The 16,962-nt window shown below is 40.9% G+C and overlaps 1 protein-coding gene across 3 annotated transcripts in view; it reads left to right on the top strand.

Annotated features, from left to right (window-relative positions):
* The window catches only part of SPATA18 (spermatogenesis associated 18), a 36,643-nt gene extending 19,949 nt beyond the window's left edge, over positions 1 to 16,694 (top strand). The window contains exons 5-13 of one of the 3 annotated variants that reach the window (XR_012007107.1): positions 136 to 231; positions 3,577 to 3,813; positions 5,472 to 5,742; positions 7,504 to 7,662; positions 8,676 to 8,851; positions 11,614 to 11,787; positions 13,390 to 13,473; positions 16,159 to 16,204; positions 16,516 to 16,694. Coding sequence is in view for 2 of the 3 variants with exons in the window: in XM_072775027.1 (XP_072631128.1) it covers positions 136 to 231; positions 3,577 to 3,813; positions 5,472 to 5,742; positions 7,504 to 7,662; positions 8,676 to 8,851; positions 11,614 to 11,737; positions 13,390 to 13,473; positions 16,159 to 16,204; positions 16,516 to 16,523 (1,201 nt within the window). In the remaining variant the exon portion in view is untranslated. The remainder of the gene's footprint in view (positions 1 to 135; positions 232 to 3,576; positions 3,814 to 5,471; positions 5,743 to 7,503; positions 7,663 to 8,675; positions 8,852 to 11,613; positions 11,788 to 13,389; positions 13,474 to 16,158; positions 16,205 to 16,515) is intronic. The other 2 variants (XM_072775027.1, XM_072775028.1) reach the window with 2 other exon arrangements.
* Positions 16,695 to 16,962: the final 268 nt, after the last annotated feature.

The raw sequence follows: 16,962 nt of genomic DNA on the forward strand, positions 1-16,962 counted from the left end.
ATGTCTCATAATTTGATCTTGTTTATGTTGAATTTATATCATATGCCAAAAGTTCCTGGGAGAACCTATGCCTTGATTTGGAAAGTCTGCCAATTTTGGAAAAAATCTGTCTTTAGTTATTGATTTCTCTTACAGTCTGGCTGAAACTGAAAAGACTCTTGAAGAAACCAAGAACAGATCGGCCATATCCCTTTTGGCTGCAGAGGAGGAAATAAATCAGCTAAGAAAACAGTAAGAAAAAAAAAATGACAGGATTATTGTAGGCTGCTGATTGATCTTTGAATTTAGCTTTTTGGTGCTCCATTATAATATGAAAGAAGCTGTTCACAGAGAGGAAAGGCAGCAATATTTTTATTAATGTTTAATGTATTTTTTTCTTACTACAAAAACATTAGCTATCTACTATAGAACATTTTCAAAGTATAATAGAGTGTAAAAGGAACCCAAAGACCCTCTCGTAATTCCAGAGCCAGTTACTGTTACCATTTTGCAATTTATTCCACCTGATACATTGAAAAATAGAGTTATTGCTGCAAAATAGGCCTAAGTATACAATTTTAGATACCATCTTTTCACTTAACCTTGTTTTTTTTCTATTGCTAAGAAAAAAATACTGCAAAACTTAGTTTTAAATAGATGCACCATGTTATACTATTTAGATATCTCCCTAATATTGAATATTTTACCTTGGTACTGATTTTAAACATTGGAGATAACAACTGTGATAATTGTTGTGGCAGGTCTTAGTTTAAATTTCTGATTATTCTCTAACCATAAATTCCTAGAAGGAGAACATAAACACATGCTTTAAGGTTATACTTTCCTTGAATTTTTTAATTCAATGTATAGTTGACACTGAGTGTCCCACCAGTTTCAGATGTATAACATAGTGACTCGACAACTCTGTGCCTTATGCTAGGTTCGCCACAAGTGTAGCTCCCATCTGTCACCCTTCAATGCTATTATAATGTCAGTGACTATATTCCCTATGCTGTGCCTTTTGTTCCTGTGACTTATTTATTTCAGATGTGGAAGCCTATACTTCCCTTTTGCCTTCATCCCCTTTGCTCGTCTCCCACACTTCTTCTCTCTGACAGAACCACTTTGTTCTCTGTATTTATGGGTCTGTTTCTACTTGTTTGTTTATTCATTTGTTTTGCTTTTTAAAATTTCACATGTAACTGAAGTCTTCTCATATTTACCTTTCTCTTTCTGACTTATGTCACTTGGAATAATACCCTCTAGGTCTATCCATGTTGTCACAGAGGGCAAGATTTAGTTCTTTTTTATGGCCGAGTAATATTCCATTGTATATGTGTGTGTATATCTAATGTGTGCATATACATATGTATGTATATATACATGTGCATATATGTTGATATCATATCATATCACATCACACCACATATACATATACCACATCTTGATCCATTTATCTATCAATGGACATGGGTTGCTTCCATATCTTGGCTATTGTAGATAATGCTGCGATAAATATAGACGTGCATATATCTTTTCAAATTAGTGTTTTTGTTATCTTTAGGTAAATACCCAGTAGAGGAATTACTACATTTCAATATTTAATTTTTTGAGGAGATTCCATAGTGTTTTCCACAGTGGCTGCACCAATTTACATTCCTACCAGCAGTGCACAAAGGTTCCCTTATCTCCATGTCCTTGCCAGCATTTGTTATTTCTTGTCTTTTTCATTCCAGCCAATCTGACAGGTATAAGGTGATATACCTTCCTTGATTTTAATTTTGATTTTTCCTCCCAAAAGCAAGTGGAGAGTTATATTAAAACACACACACACACGAAGACCTTTTTTGCTGCCTTCACACATGTTCCATTGTTCTGATTTCTTTGGGAACACCACCACCAACATTGTAGCTGGGAGTAGTTTTCTGTTTTCCACTTCTATCTCCCCTCTCACCATCATTCTCTTTCTTTTTTACTCTTTTTATCTTTATTTGCATTTATTCTATGCAGAATTTACTCCCGAACCAGTTTCTGTTTCTTCAGTTTCTTCTAGGATATCTTTTTCTTCTGTGTAACCTTCTCTTCTGGCTTAGGAACAGTCTGCTCTTTTCCAGTAAGGACCATCTCAATGTGGCTGGGAGAGCTCATGTATGGGTGAATCCGACCACGAGTCTCGTTAAGTTCTATGCCTCATCTTGGGGGCTTTGTTCACCTGGATGGGCTCAAAGCTCAGAGAATCTCCATCTAAACCCTTCAGTTCAGCATTATTCTCTGCATTTTTAAGTATTAAAAATTCAGAACTCTTCTTGAGCCACCAGCCCAGTGTCTAGCCCAACTCTTTGGCCCGGGCACACCTGCCAACTCCACCAGTGTAGTGACAGCATGGCACATGCTGCTTCTGCAAAGTGATATCTTCAGATACTTGGTGGCTTTTTGGAGATGCATGCCCTTGATGGCCTGGGCAGCTTCATGTGGGTTCCTAAAGTGAATAGAAAGATCTGAACCTCTTGATTTGCATGATTTTGCAGGTTTTTCTGGGTCAAGTGGCTAGCGAACCATTTTCAGAGTCACCCCAGGCTGCTTAGGAGAAGAACTCTCACTGTCATGTTCATCTCTTATTTCCTACTTGATAGACCTTCTCAATTTCTTTGATCCTATAATTCGATGATTTCCTGTAGTAGCGATTCTGTTCTTTACTGTTTGCAGTGCAGCTTTTAATTCTGCTATTGCATCGTTAGCTTCTCTGTGTCCTCCTTAATCTTAGCCCTTATTTTTTCATCTTATATCATTGTCCTTTTCATCACAGCACCTTCTCTTTGTGTGGCTTTGCTGTTTTAGGGAGTCACACCTTTTTGTATCTTTTAGGGAGTCACACCTTTTTGTATCTTTACAAGGATGACAACTTTATTTCCGAAGCTTTGTTTCTAGAATACATTATTTTTGTAAATTCACCCTTCCACTTCTGTATTGTCATTTCCTCCCATATTCCATCTGTCCAGAGAATCCAAGAGCTAGGAGATTGCTTCTCTGGCCAGCTTCTGGACCTAGGTTTTGAAGGTCAAATGCTTCCAGAGTTCTATGCAGTTAAGACCAGCCTAATAGAAACCAGGGTGACTATAGGCCCACTCTGCTTTTGCTAGAGGATCTGCATACATATTTCTTTTTCAGAAGCCTTCTTCTCTTTTTTCTTTCTTTCTTTTTAAATATTTTATTTATTTATGAATATTTATTCACGAGAGACACAGAGAGAGAGGGAGAGACATAGGCAGAGGGAGAAGCAGGCTCCTGCAGGAAGCTCAATGTGGGACTCCATCTGGGATCACAAGCTGAACCAAAGGCCGATGCTCAACCACTGAGCCGCCCAGGTACCCCCTGGAGCCTTTTTTGCATGCAAGCTGCAGACATGGGTGGCATTCTGACCCTGGCAGTCTGCTCCTTTCTGATTTGTGTTGGTTGCTTGTGAGTTTTCCAGCGCAGTAATGGCATTGCTAAGTAGAGTAGCCTCTGTTACCACATATGCCAGTTGTTACTATTACCTTTCCTCCATTCTTCCCTCTTTCTCTTTTCTTTCCTCCTTAATTTTTGTTTTCTGCCCAGGCTTAAATCTCTTCAAGCCCAGGAGGACTCCCGCCACAGAAGCACAGAGCATAAAAGTGTGGAGCTGCGGGGTGCAGAGCCTCGAGCCTCAGAGCAGAGGAAGTTGGACCAGCGAAGCATCGACAAGAGGAACCCAGACCAGCGGACCGAAGTGATTTTTGATTATGAGAAACAGCTCCGAACCCTGAAGGATGAGATAGCTGTTCTGTCTGCTGAAAAATCTGTGCTTCAAGGAAGGTCTGACAAATGCTTACAGATCTTTTCATTTCAGTTCCTTTCAGTAGTGGTAAAAGCGTGGCTTGGAAAAAAAGTGAAATGACATCCAGAATCCAAACCCCCACAATATTTGAATTGTAGAGGGATTATTTTCTCTAACTGCACCCTTCTAGAGAGAGAGAGAATACCTCTGCTTGGACACTAATTAATTTGGGGCTGACGTGGAAGCGCAAGGAATGAAACTGAGAGCTAGGCAAGAGGAGAGGTTGGTTCTTTGGCTCGAGAGCAGATCTGGGTGCACCTGTCATGCATGGGCCATACCCATGCTGAGAGAATATTCCATAATATGAGGGTCCTGTTCTCTGAGGTCTGGGAGTCCTCCCTCTGGGATGGCCACCTGTCATTTTACTTCCTGTATCTCGTTTCATTTGATGGAGTGTGTAGGTAAGTGTTCTCGTGACATCTCTTTCTACGGATGGACAGAAGGTTAAGACAGGTCGTTCGGAGTTAAGTGAGGACAAAGCAGGATGTTTCTCTTGGAGTATTTTCCTTGTTCTTTTTAACACCCACCACCTCCCTCAGCCCCACAACATGCCCTGATCCAAACTGTCAAAGGCACCCCCACACCTGGTCCCCAATCCACCTATATGCCACCTTGGCCTTTCTTGGTTTTGGGAGTCAGTCTGGCATGCTGTGCTGATACCAGCTTGTCTTGGCTCCCAAGGACCGATTCTGTGCAAGTCTGCCTAATTCTGAGTTCAATGTGATGTCACATTAGTAGCTGGAAATTGGCCCTGGTGGCAGTATTTCCTGCACCCTGGAAATTGTCAAACCACACTGGAGGGCTTTCCCTCTGCCCCTCCTTCAGAGTGGGCTTTGTATTACTGTTTGCTCCATAGTTTCTTCTACACCTCCCTCCTTGGGGGCCCAGTGCCCCCCCCCTTTTTTAGGATTTTATTTATTTATTCATGAGAGACACAGAGACAGGGAGAAGCAGGCTCCCTATAGGAAGCCTGATGCAGGGCTCGATCCCTGGACCCCGGGATCATGACCTGAGCCAAAGGAAGATGCTCAACCACTGAGCCACCCAGGCGCCCCGTCCATTGCCTTTGATGCCGTTCATTGATACCCTGCTTTACATTCACCCAGTACTTGCACATCTATTCTTAGCTCCACTCCCACCCAGAAATAGGGCGAACACATTGTGGGTGAGAACTTAGGCTTTGGAGAAGCGAGCCAACGGTGCCACTGCGATAGAAGGAGAACTCAGATCTTTCTCATTGTTCAGTGGTCATCCTGTTTAGACCATATGGCCCGTGATCTGTTCGTACCCCCAAGGCTGGGGTAAGAAGTCAACTGATCTCTTTAATGCTGGCTCTTGCTAGCAGTGCCACTTTACTTGGGGACCCTATTGACTCTTCTGAGCCTCAGAGCTCCGCAGCCCTAACAGGGCCAGCGATCAATGTTGAGCTTGCAGGGCCGCTGAAAGAATAACCTGGGGTGCCAGTTCCCCATGCTTATTTAGAGCATCTGACCGCAAATGTACTGGATGCCTGGCGGAGAGGTCTGGGGGGCACCTGCTTCCCCTGCACGGCTGACGGGCATCACTGGCAGTTCAGGTGGCCGGGGAGGAGGGAGGAGCGCATCAGCCTGCCTCTCCCGTCGGTTCTTGCCAACAGGTCGGCCAGGAGCCGGACGCCCAGCCCTGCCCCTCACAGCCGCAGCCGCAGCCAGAGCCGCAGCCGGTCCACCAGCCCCTCCACCGCCGTGGCCAAGATCAGGACCCCGTCCCCGAATCACGCCAAACTGTCCAGTGTGGCCCGCAAGGCTGCCCTCCTGTCCCGGTTCAGCGACGCCTACTCCCAGGCCCGCCTGGATGCGCAGTGCCTGCTGCGGCGCTGCATCGACAAGGCCGAGACGGTGCAGAGGATCATCTACATCGCCACCGTGGTAGGTGACACCTGCGCCACGGGCAGACAGCGCTTGGGTGACCCGAGCATACAGCCGGGAAGGACCCGTTGACCCTGAGGTCGCAGAGGGAGGAGGGGGGGATTTCCATCTGCTTCCTTCCTTGCCTGTTGGCTTCTTTGCTTCTTCCTTCCTTCCATTACAAATATTTGGGATGAACAGTTACTCACAATCAAGAACAACTCGTGTCTATGAATATTTGTGTCGACCAGACATTTGTCATAGCAGATGGATCCATAAGTATAGGATTATCTCAAATGCCTGTATCCTATATTGATTTGCGCTGGGCCCTCCAATGTGTGCATATGTACACTATTGAGATGGTGCAGCTTATGGCTATCGTTTGATTGCTATTTCCTCTCATTCTCCAAAACCTCAGAAGGCTGTGCTTGTGTTAACTCTTCTGTTTATTTAAGTAGGAGTAGTTACTAAAATTGCTAGTACATCGGCTCCTTGAGTATGGCAGGTTGAAGATCCTCATACATAAACCTTAATTCTCAAAGCCAAAGGTATTTGTTTTGTGAGTACTGAGATACGAAGGGTCCGTTATGAGACACGAGAGCAATCCATGTTTGTTTGTTTGTTTGTTTATTTATTTATTTATTTATTTATCTATTTATTTATTTACTTATTTATTTATTTTAACTATCCATATTTAAAAACAAAACAAAACCTACTGGGATGAGAACAGAATTATCAGAGCCTTCTGAACTTTATCCTGTAGTATTCATTTATTTTAGGGTTCAGCAGACTAGGACCCATGGGCCAGAGCTAGTCCTGGCCTGTATTTCTAAGAAAAATCCCACCTGAGAGCTAAGAATATGAATAATGGCTTTACATTTTTAAATGATTGTCAAAAAAAAATGTGACAAGAGACTGTATGTATTTTAGGCAAGACTGAGATATTTATTCTCTGGCTCTTTGCGAAAAAAGTTTGCCAACCCTGGTTTATCTCATTAAGAGGTCGGCTAAGGTTCTGTAAGCTTAAGGGGCATGTCTTTCACGTGTAACTGAGTTTCCTTGGTGCCTACTATATAACAGACATTTAATAAATGCTTGTTGAATTAATATATGCCAGGGAACATGCCAGATGCTTGATAAGTGTCTTTGTATAACATAAACACTGATAATTTCTTTTCTGGACCAGTAAGATGACATTGCTGTAGGATCATAGGATCAACCAGCACTTTTATTATTATTTTTTAAAGATTTACTTATTTGAGAGAGAGAAAGAGAGAGAGAGAGAGCGAGAGAGAGCGCAAGCATGGGGAAGGGCAGAGAAAGAGGGAGAGAAGCAAGCTCCACTAAGCATGGAGCCCCACGCGGGACCCGATCCCACGACCCTGAGATCATGACCTGAGCCAAAATTAAAAGTCTGATGCTTGACTGACTGAGCCATGCAGGTGCTCCTAACCAGCACTTTTTAAGTGTTGATGCAACCACAGATGATCTGTTTCCTTGAACCTCTGCACTGTCCTGCCTCCCACACTCAGAATTAGCAGAGCAATGAGCAAATGTCTTGAAATTAGTGAACATGCATAGTTGTATATGTATTTATGTACTTTTCAAAATTGAGATCTGCGTTTTCTCCAAGATTAAAATTAGTTTTGACCAACTGTATTTAGTGTTCAGAAGACCCATGTGATGTTGAATTTTTGGTGAGTAGTCTTTCTTCATTCCTTGCCTCGGACCTCTTCCCTCCTCTTCTTCTACCTAATAAATTTGCTGCATTTTTACCTGCAGGAGGCATTCCATGTAGCTAAAATGGCATTTAGACATTTCAAGATCCGTGTGAGGAAATCGTTGACACCATCTCTGGCGGGGTCGAATAACTTTGAGGATGCCGTCTTGGATTATATCATTTGTCATCTTGATCTATATGATTCCCAAAGCAGTGTTAACGTAAGTGCTGGGTCTCTTGGCGTGACTGGTTTGCTGCTGCTCCTCTTTATGTGGAATACTAGTAATTCAGAAATCCCATGCTCGGCATTTCTTGTATGTAATGGGATAGCAGAAATGAGGAGCATCCAATTGACTTTGTATAAGCAGTCATTAACGGACATTTCTTAGACATTTTATGGGGAACCTTTATAGTTCTATTTTTAGATGGGTTCTTTTTTTTTTTAAATAAATTTATTTTTTATTGGTGTTCAATTTGTCAACATACAGAATAACACCCAGTGCTCATCCCGTCAAGTGCCCACCTCAGATGGGTTCTTAAGATTGGAGATAGAATGCCATAGTGCTTAAGAGCAATGGCTTGAGGGACAATATAGATTTGCATCCTGGCTGTGCCACTTACTAGCTATGTGACCTTGCACATTTACTTAACCTTTGTGCTTTAGTTTTCCAGTCTTTAATTTTTTTTTAATTTTTAAGATTTTACTTATTTATTTACTTGAGAGACAGAGAGTGTGGGTGAGCATGAGCTGGGAGAGGGGAAGAGGGGAAGAGAGGCAGACCCCCCACCAAGCAGGGAACCTGATGTGGGGCTGGATCCCAGGACTGTGGCCTCATGACCTGAGCCCAAGGCAGATGCTTAACCAACTGAGCCACCCAGGCGTCCCAGTTTTCCAGTTTTTAGTTGGGAGCAACAATGGTCATGACCCCACAGAGTTCCTATACTTGCCTAGAATAGAAAAATGAGGAAATAATAAATAAAAGCCACTAAGGGTGTTTGCTTTAGTTTTGGGGGGAGACTCTCTTGGCTTTTAGCATGCCATTTGTCCCCTGCATCATCTTTTCTCCTTTCCCATCAGTGAGTCTTTCGCTTCAGCACATGTGCGGCTTTTCTAGTTTATGATATTCTGACCCATTTGCTCTTTCCCACCACCCACCGGTCATAACCCCCTTTGGGTGTCAGAGCTTCTTGTCACAGGTTGGTAACAAGGCGATGCCATCTTTTTGTTTTTCAGGATGTAATCCGAGCCATGAATGTCAATCCCAAGATTTCATTTCCTCCTGAAGTTGACTTTTGTCTCCTCAGTGACTTCATCCAGGAGATATGCTGCATTGCCTTTGCAATGCAGACTTTAGACCCACCCCTAGATATCGCATTTGGGGCAGATGGAGAAATTTTTAATGATTGCAAGTAAGAGACATAAGAGCAGAAGCTAAGGGTTGTTTTTTTTCTTTTTAATAAATAATCTTTTCTCTCTTTTCTGGAAACAATTTAGGGAAAAGAACTCTGGGTGGGGAAATCAACAGAAAGAACCTGGCTTCCAGGGCCTGCTCTATACTTCTCTGTACCACAGGCCAGACCCCTCTCCTGGGGTCACTTTCTTTCTCAGTCAAATGTAATTCAGAGGTGATGTTATCATTTTCATTGAATGCATTAGTCTTGGGGAGAACTAATGAATGCCTGGAGCCTGTCTAGAACACTTTTTAAAAAGGTGCTATCTACCTACAAATGTGTATTACTTTTTATTGGTTTCTACTGCATTATTTAGGCCATGTTTCTCAAAGTATGGCATATAGATCACTTGTGTCAGAATTACTCAAATCTTGTTAAAAAGGCAGGTTCCTGGATCACACTCTATGATATTTTATGCAGTAGGTCTGGGGTGGGGCTCAAGAGTCTGCCATTTAACAAACACCTAGGTGTTCCTTATCACACAAGCATTTGAGAATGTGTGCTCTAGACTCTCTAGGACCATTAGATTTCTATCAACTTTTACATGGTACATGTTTCCTTTATAAATTAGAAGAAATTAATTTAAAACATTTTACTGAAATTTTATGGGATCTCATGATACAGCTAGAGATTATTGGGAAGAGGGCAAGCTAGTGGTTAAGAACACTCTGAGGCTTGAGGCTCTGGTATCAGGCTGCTTGGGTTCAAATCCCAGCTTTACCACCAATTAGCTCTGTAACTCGGGGCATGCTATCTAATTTGTCTGTTGCTTAGTTCCCTCTTTGTCATATAGGGGAAATAATGATACCTGTTTCCTAGGGCTGGAGAAGGTCAGTTGACTTCATTCAGATAAAATACTTAGACGCTGCTTGGCATGTAGTGAGCTCTCAGGAAATGTTAGCTTTTGGTGTTTGTTCAGTCTGCAGAGTTAATGGGGCGGTGACCCAGTCCCTACAAGCTATTGATGACAGAGACTACATACCTTTCTTTTGCTTATCAAATTCACAGTGATGGTGTTTCCAATTGCCTTTTAGCTTGCCATATTTTCCTGCCATTGCCCTGTTTCTATTTTCTTTCAGATCATTGCTCCTAACATGTGTCCACTCATGGAAGAGCTGGTATTCGAACATTACACTGCAATTGATCTTTTTGATTTCTTTACAGAACATGTTATCTTATTCCCTCTTCCTTTATTCCTTTCTCCTTTGTAGAATGCATAGAACCACTCAGAAATGTGTACCCACTTTAGTTTATGGAACCTGCACATTTCACAGAGGGCCTGTGAGGGCCTCCTGCTTCCATGACTTTAATCAGATGTAACCTGTTGCTTCTTGGGGCACTCTGTAGCATGTACATCTGGAAGACTGTAGAGCTGAATCTAGAGTTCCTAATGATGACTATTTGGTTCTACTTCGAGGACTTCACAAAACAACTTTAATGCTTTTTTTTTTTTTTTTAAACCCTGACACCCTTTCATGTATTTGAAGCAATTACTCAGATCTTCCTTCTTCTGGTTTCATGGCTTTGGGTTTTTCTATATAAAGGGGATTTGAGACTTCTTGATACATCAGTTTCTTTGGCCTATGCTCCATGCTCTTCTGAGTATTCCTTTTTAAGTGTCCACACTGAGTGTAGTCCCCTGCTTTGAACTGAGCAGCTTAGAGAGACCAATACTCTTGCCATTCTTATTCTCCATTAATCCAGCTAATTTGTACCAGTTTTTTTTAGATGTATAACACTGTTGTTGATTGTTTTGAATTCAACTGAAACCTGTTATTTTACTTGTGCTTGTGTGATTAAGCCTTTATCACCTCTATCTGTGCAATTATACGCTTTTTAGACTCAATTTTAGGACCTCATATGTATCCACATACGTTGTGTCCTATTAGATTCAATTTATTGTTCTTGTCTGTTGAGCTATTTTTTTTTGAAACTATCATTTGTTTCTTCTTTCCTACTCATCCCTAGCCTTTGAGTGATTTTTCTATAGTTCACACAGATCATTGATGAACATGTTACTTAGAAAAAGATTGAGAGAGAGCACCTTCATTCAAGGTCTTATTGACTCACTAATTATTTCACTTTGGATAAGATCATTGAACCAGTTTCTGATCGACCTACTTAAGTCAATCATCCACCTTTTTTTCTCTTATTTTGCCCACAAAGATAGCATATGAAGTCTTTCAGGATGCCTATAGGACTTCAGATGGTCTCCATCTCAAGTGTTTCCCTGAACTGTAACTTATTTTTTAATTCTTAAAAAAGATTTTATTTGTTTATTCATGAGACACACACACACACACACACACACACACACACACACAGAGGGGGGCGGAGACATAGGCAGAGGGAGAAGCAGGTTCCATGCAGGGAGCCTGATGTGGGACTCGATCCCGGTACTACAGGATCACGCCCTGAGCTGAAGGCAGACGCTCAACTGCTGAGCCACCCAGGTGTTCCTGAACTGTAACTTGTAATTCTGAGAAGGAAAGGACCGAGTTTCGTCTAACATGACTTGTTCTATGTGAGTCCATGTTAGGTCCGTGTTATCATTGGTCCCTATTCTAAGAGCCCAGAATCATGTCTTTAATAACACAATCAGGATCCATATTTATCTAGTCTGAGTGTAATAAAAAATGAAAATTTACACTGATGTCCTCCCTTTATGCTACATCAATTGCTTAATGTCTCTTCTTTGTTCTTTTGTGTGTTTAAAATAGGTACCGTCGCAGCTATGACTCTGACTTCACTGCTCCCTTGGTCTTCTATCATGTGTGGCCTGCTCTCATGGAGAATGACTGTGTCATTATGAAGGGAGAAGCTGTCACCAAGAGAGGGGCTTTTGTACGGTGGCCTTGCATAGTGACAATTCATCCCCAGTGTTTGATTCACAAGTTCGAGAACATTTATAAATCCAGAGATTCTATAGAGGAAGTCTAAAGACTTGCTTGACAACGTTTCATACAAAGGAGAGGAGAGGGACTGGCTGGGAAAAAGAGATTCTTTTCTTTGATTCTTCCATGATTCTTCATAATTTTTGGGCATTAACTTCTTTGTTGGCTTTATTTATAAGATGGAACAAGCCATATGTGCCTCCTCCATCTTAGAAATATGCTATTATAAGGGCAAACCTCCTTGAGCTCATCTTATTGGCAGCCCTCTATGATTCTAAGCATTTGGAAGTGATCAATGAACTTTCAGGATACAATTGGCCAAATTTTTACTGACAAATTCCATTTTGGGAAAAGAGGAATTTGCTCTGTTTTTCTCTCCTTGGTATGATGTGTTCTGAACATGGTAAAATTTGGGCAGCCTTCAAAATGGACTGTATGTATGAAAGTGTATTACTGTGTGTTCCTGTGGGGGTTGGGCGGCCATGGGGGCTTGAATATTCTGTATAATATACACAATGGGGTTTTTATCCTGCCCTTCCTTGAAATAATTAAGAGAATTCTGAAGGGAAGTTCTTCAGTCCAGTGCAAAGCCACCATCTGGCTGGTCTCAGTTCCTGTTCTCTTTGAGAAAATAGGAAAGTGCTTCAATGGCAAACATTTCACACATGTAAGGGAGTACAGGACCAGCATATTTTAAAAGAACTTAAGGGTTTTTTCAGCTTAAACATCCCACTATAGTGAACAGTATCTCAATAAAATATTTTGTGCTGTGAAAGTTGAACCTACAGAAATCAGGTTGGGCTGATATGACAGCCACACATTGTCTATGAGGAATGGGCTTGGAAAACATGCTTCTAGCTCCTGCAACTATCACTTTCTGTTAAGAAATTGAAATTTTAGAGTCTCTGTAGTGCAATTCAGAAGGGAGGGAGAGGAAATAGCCACTATTCATGTATTCTACGTCAAATAGGCATTTTAACTTCCTTCTTCCTCTCCTCAAGCATATTGCCAACATTTTTCCCAGCTTAAACTCCCAAGACAAAATGTGAAAAACCTAAAAGGAAGTACTTGGAATAAAGGAAAAAACTGAATGAAGGGAAATTTGTAAGAAGGATTTTGCAAGTAAAATCTCATTATAGTGAATCTAGTTTTTTATTCACTTATTTATTCACTCCCTTCCTCAGTCATTAATTCATTTCATTCAATATTTATTTATTCAATAGTTATATGTGACCCAAGCATATATAGTTTAGGTGCTGGGGATTCAGCAATGAACAAAAGAGATCCAAATCCCTGCCCTCAGGGGGCTTACATTCTCTGACACTTGCATGCTTGAATGTAATTTCTAACAATTTATTCATCAAAACAATATTCTAGCACCAAGAATTTGAATATTCCAAAGCTGTTGCAATGGGAAGTGCCCTTAAAATTATTGTCAAATATTGGGCAGCTGTAAGAAATGAAGAGTGTGTCCCATGGTGATTGATGCCCAGTAATGGGCAAGTGTAATCATATCAGCAAAACCTCTTGGTCTGTGGGATATGCATATTGTTTTAAGCCATGTGAACTTTCACAAACTACTATTTCTCTCTTTTTTTTTAGTGGAATTCAGTGCGATCTGTAAGTCGATGTCGAAGCAGGAGTTTAAGTCCCATCTGCCCCCGTAGCCGTATTGGTTTAAGCACGGTATATATCTAATAATTTTACACAAAGCATCTTATAGTTGACACTTCTATCTCCAGTAGTCACCTATAAAAGAGGTGATTATAGGTCTATAGGTAGAAAGAGAACCGGTTGCAATAACCCCAAAGTGATTTTTATGCTCCTTGGGCTAAGGAATGTATCATTCAAGGAAGAAGGAAGTAAAAGTTGAGTTTTTCTTACTTACTTCAAAGAATAGGGATCCCTGGGTGGCGCAGTGGTTTAGCGCCTGCCTTTGGCCCAGGGCGCGATCCTGGAGACCCGGGATCGAATCCCACATCAGGCTCCTGGTGCATGGAGCCTGCTTCTCCCTCTGCCTGTGTCTCTGCCTCTCTCTCTCTCTCTCTGTGTGACTATCATAAATAAATAAAAATTAAAAAAACAAAAACAAAAAAAAACAAAGAATAATAGACTTTACATATCTTGTAGTTTTATTTTTGTTTTGGAATGAGCAACAGATCTAGTTTTCTGAATGGAGAATGGGAGTGATCTAAACACAGATCCTTGGTTCCTCTTCAACTTATTTCGTGAATTTGGAGAAATTCCTCAAATGGTCTGGATTTCAATACTGTATATAGGGCGTTGCAGGTATTAATTTTCCTCCACACTTCAAAGTAGGAAGAATAACATTGGGCTCCTTGTGTATGAGTTCTTGGGAGGATTATTAATACCTCTGTCAAAAAAATAGCAGCCAAAACATTTCTAAAAACCAAAAACATTATTATGATTCACCACTGTTGATTTATTCAACAAATAATATTTAGTCAATGCCTTTTGAATACAGGGCTGGACCAAGACACCTGGACACCAGATAGGCTAACAATTTGCTGTTCCTTCAAATAAAAATTCATTATATATTTGTTCAATCTTGTTTTAGGGAGACTGATGGAGGAGAATCACACCTGACAGGGTTCCACTTCTCTGAAATTATCTCTAGTAATGCAGCTCTAGCTATAAACTTCTGAAACTCCTTCTGTAAAACAAAATGAAACCAACTGCCCTCCACCTTCCATTAATAAGATCTACTTTTCTGAGTTTAGTGAGCACCTATTACTTCAGCATGCTCTTTATCAACTATTCCTTCCTTTTCTGATGGATGCTAGATTTGGAGGGGGGACACAACAATGATGAAAACATGGTCTCTTCCTTGAATGGTTTTCCATACAGGAAGATCAATATGATTTAAACCAAGTAACTGAGTGCAGTATATGCCACCATCCATACCAGATGCGCGAAGGACTAGAGCCAGGCAAGGAGGGAGGGATTCTTTCTGGACTTGGTAGTGAGGTGGGCGAGTTGGTACTTGATCTAGCTTTTTAGAATGTGTGGAATTTCAATGAGCTGGGAAACTGAGAAGGAATATCCAGAAAAAGGAAATGGCCTGAGAATGGAAAAGGCATGTATCTGACACAGATCTTTTGCTCTTGGCAATTTTAATACAACTCACTTATCCGTATTCATGAATAAGTATTTACAGTGGATAGAAGCAAAAGGATAGTGCATTTAATGGACTGATAAGTAAAAAGGAAATCTTGAGAATTTTATCCTGGAAGAATCACAATCTCATTCTAAGAGGACATGGCTTATCAAAAACCAGTATCAGACACCTATCGTGCTTACAGACATGGCAAATTTTTCCTCTGGACTCCCACTGGATGGCTTGTTGGTGGGCAGTATCCCTCACATAAAGCCCTTATGCATGTTTCCCACCCCTTCTTTCTCTTTCCTGCTTTGTGCCCAAGGAGAACCAAATAATTTCAACTTTAGATGAGAATAAAATATATTCTTTTTTTTTTTTTAAAGTAGGCTCCATGTCCAATGTGGAGCTTGAACTCCTGAACCTGAGATCAAGAGTCACATGCTCTATCAACTGAGCCAGGCAGGTGCCCCTAAAATACATTATTAATGGTGAGACTGTTGCCAACTTTCTGTCCCTTTCCACCATCCTCTCCTTACAATGACTGGGTACACCTGGAAAATAAAATACAAATATTTATAGTTAGTCTGATTTTGGCATTTGAGGTCTTGATGCATCCAGAACAGCTTTCATCTTTGTTAGTGTCTATTTATATAAAGTTTTTGAAAGCTCAGAGCAAGAATATTGCTTCTAGTCACTTATTTCTGAGCTGTAACAGGTTTATAGGTATAGGTGGTGGCTTTTGCTTAGTGAAAGCAAATGTGATATTTGGAAAGTGATTCTTTCCTGGCTTCCCAGTGACCCTCCTTAATAGGACAGGGTTTCAGACACATGACAGGATTCATATAAAAATCTGATACAGAGTATTTGATCATTTTAGCTTGAATTAGTTCATTGTACTACCACTAATAATTATTTTCTGGAAAGCATTGAATTCAATATGGCCACTGTGGATCCAATCTCAAAGTCCTCAGGCACCATTAAAACAAACAAACGAACAAACAAACAAGTAAACAAAAACACTTAGGCCACTGAGCTCAGATTTTAATGAATGACATAATTTAAACCAAATTGAGTGCCCGTATACTTCAGGGCATATAAAAGGAATTGAATTGTTCTACCTTAGATGTGATGTCATCATTCTAAAGTGCCTCAGAACAACTAGCTAAGTGTTTTTAGAATAAAATGTCACAGGGATTCATTCTTTGAGCTTCCCCTACTGTGTCATTCACGTTACTCTTTTATATTTTCAGCTATCTCGAAGCCGGAGCCCTTCTCCAATAAGATGTGGATTGCCAAGTAAGTGGGATGCTTTAGCTGGAACAAGTTTTCTGCATTTTAATGCTCTTTTTAGCACTCAGCACTGGGGACCAAAATGAATGTTTTGCTTCCCAGGGAACTCATCTCTAACTTCCATCTCACACCTTTCATTTCTGGGGCTTCTCATTGATGCTGGCCAAGCAAGTCCCATGGGTGACACAGGAGAAGCCTCCACTTGAGAGGCTTTATCCCTATAAACCCAGCTTGACCACCCTAGTTTCATTTAGGTCCTTCCAAAAGAAAGTCTAAGAAAGTGACCATAATCCCAAACTGTTTGTTTTTCTCCCTAGGGTTTTAAGGCCACCCGACATGTTCCTTTGCCACAGTACATCTGCAACAGCCAACTTTCCCAGCATCTCTATCTCCTCTGCCTGCCTCAGAACTCACTTAAGATAATGTGAAAACGCAATTCTGTGTATCACTCCACACAGAGAGTTAAATGTTTTGGCTTAGCGTGCTTGTAACGTCAGACATACTGCATTTTATTTTATTTTATAGATACAAATTCCATTAATTTGATAAAAACGATTGCATAGGTGTTTAGGATCATATTCATTTGAAGCAAAGTCCATCACAGAGATTCAGGGTTTTAATCTTCAGAGACTAGGGCTTTTTAGGGCAACCATACAAATTAAAGTGGAAGATCTTTACCATGTGGGGTTCAAAAGACAGAGTCAGTTTAGTTTACAGATTGGTCATAAATATTGTAATTGCTGGTATGGGCTTAAGGCTAGAAA

The sequence above is a fragment of the Canis lupus genome, chromosome 14 (assembly GCF_048164855.1).
Source record: "Canis lupus baileyi chromosome 14, mCanLup2.hap1, whole genome shotgun sequence".
In the NCBI taxonomy this organism is placed as follows: Eukaryota; Metazoa; Chordata; class Mammalia; order Carnivora; family Canidae; genus Canis; species Canis lupus.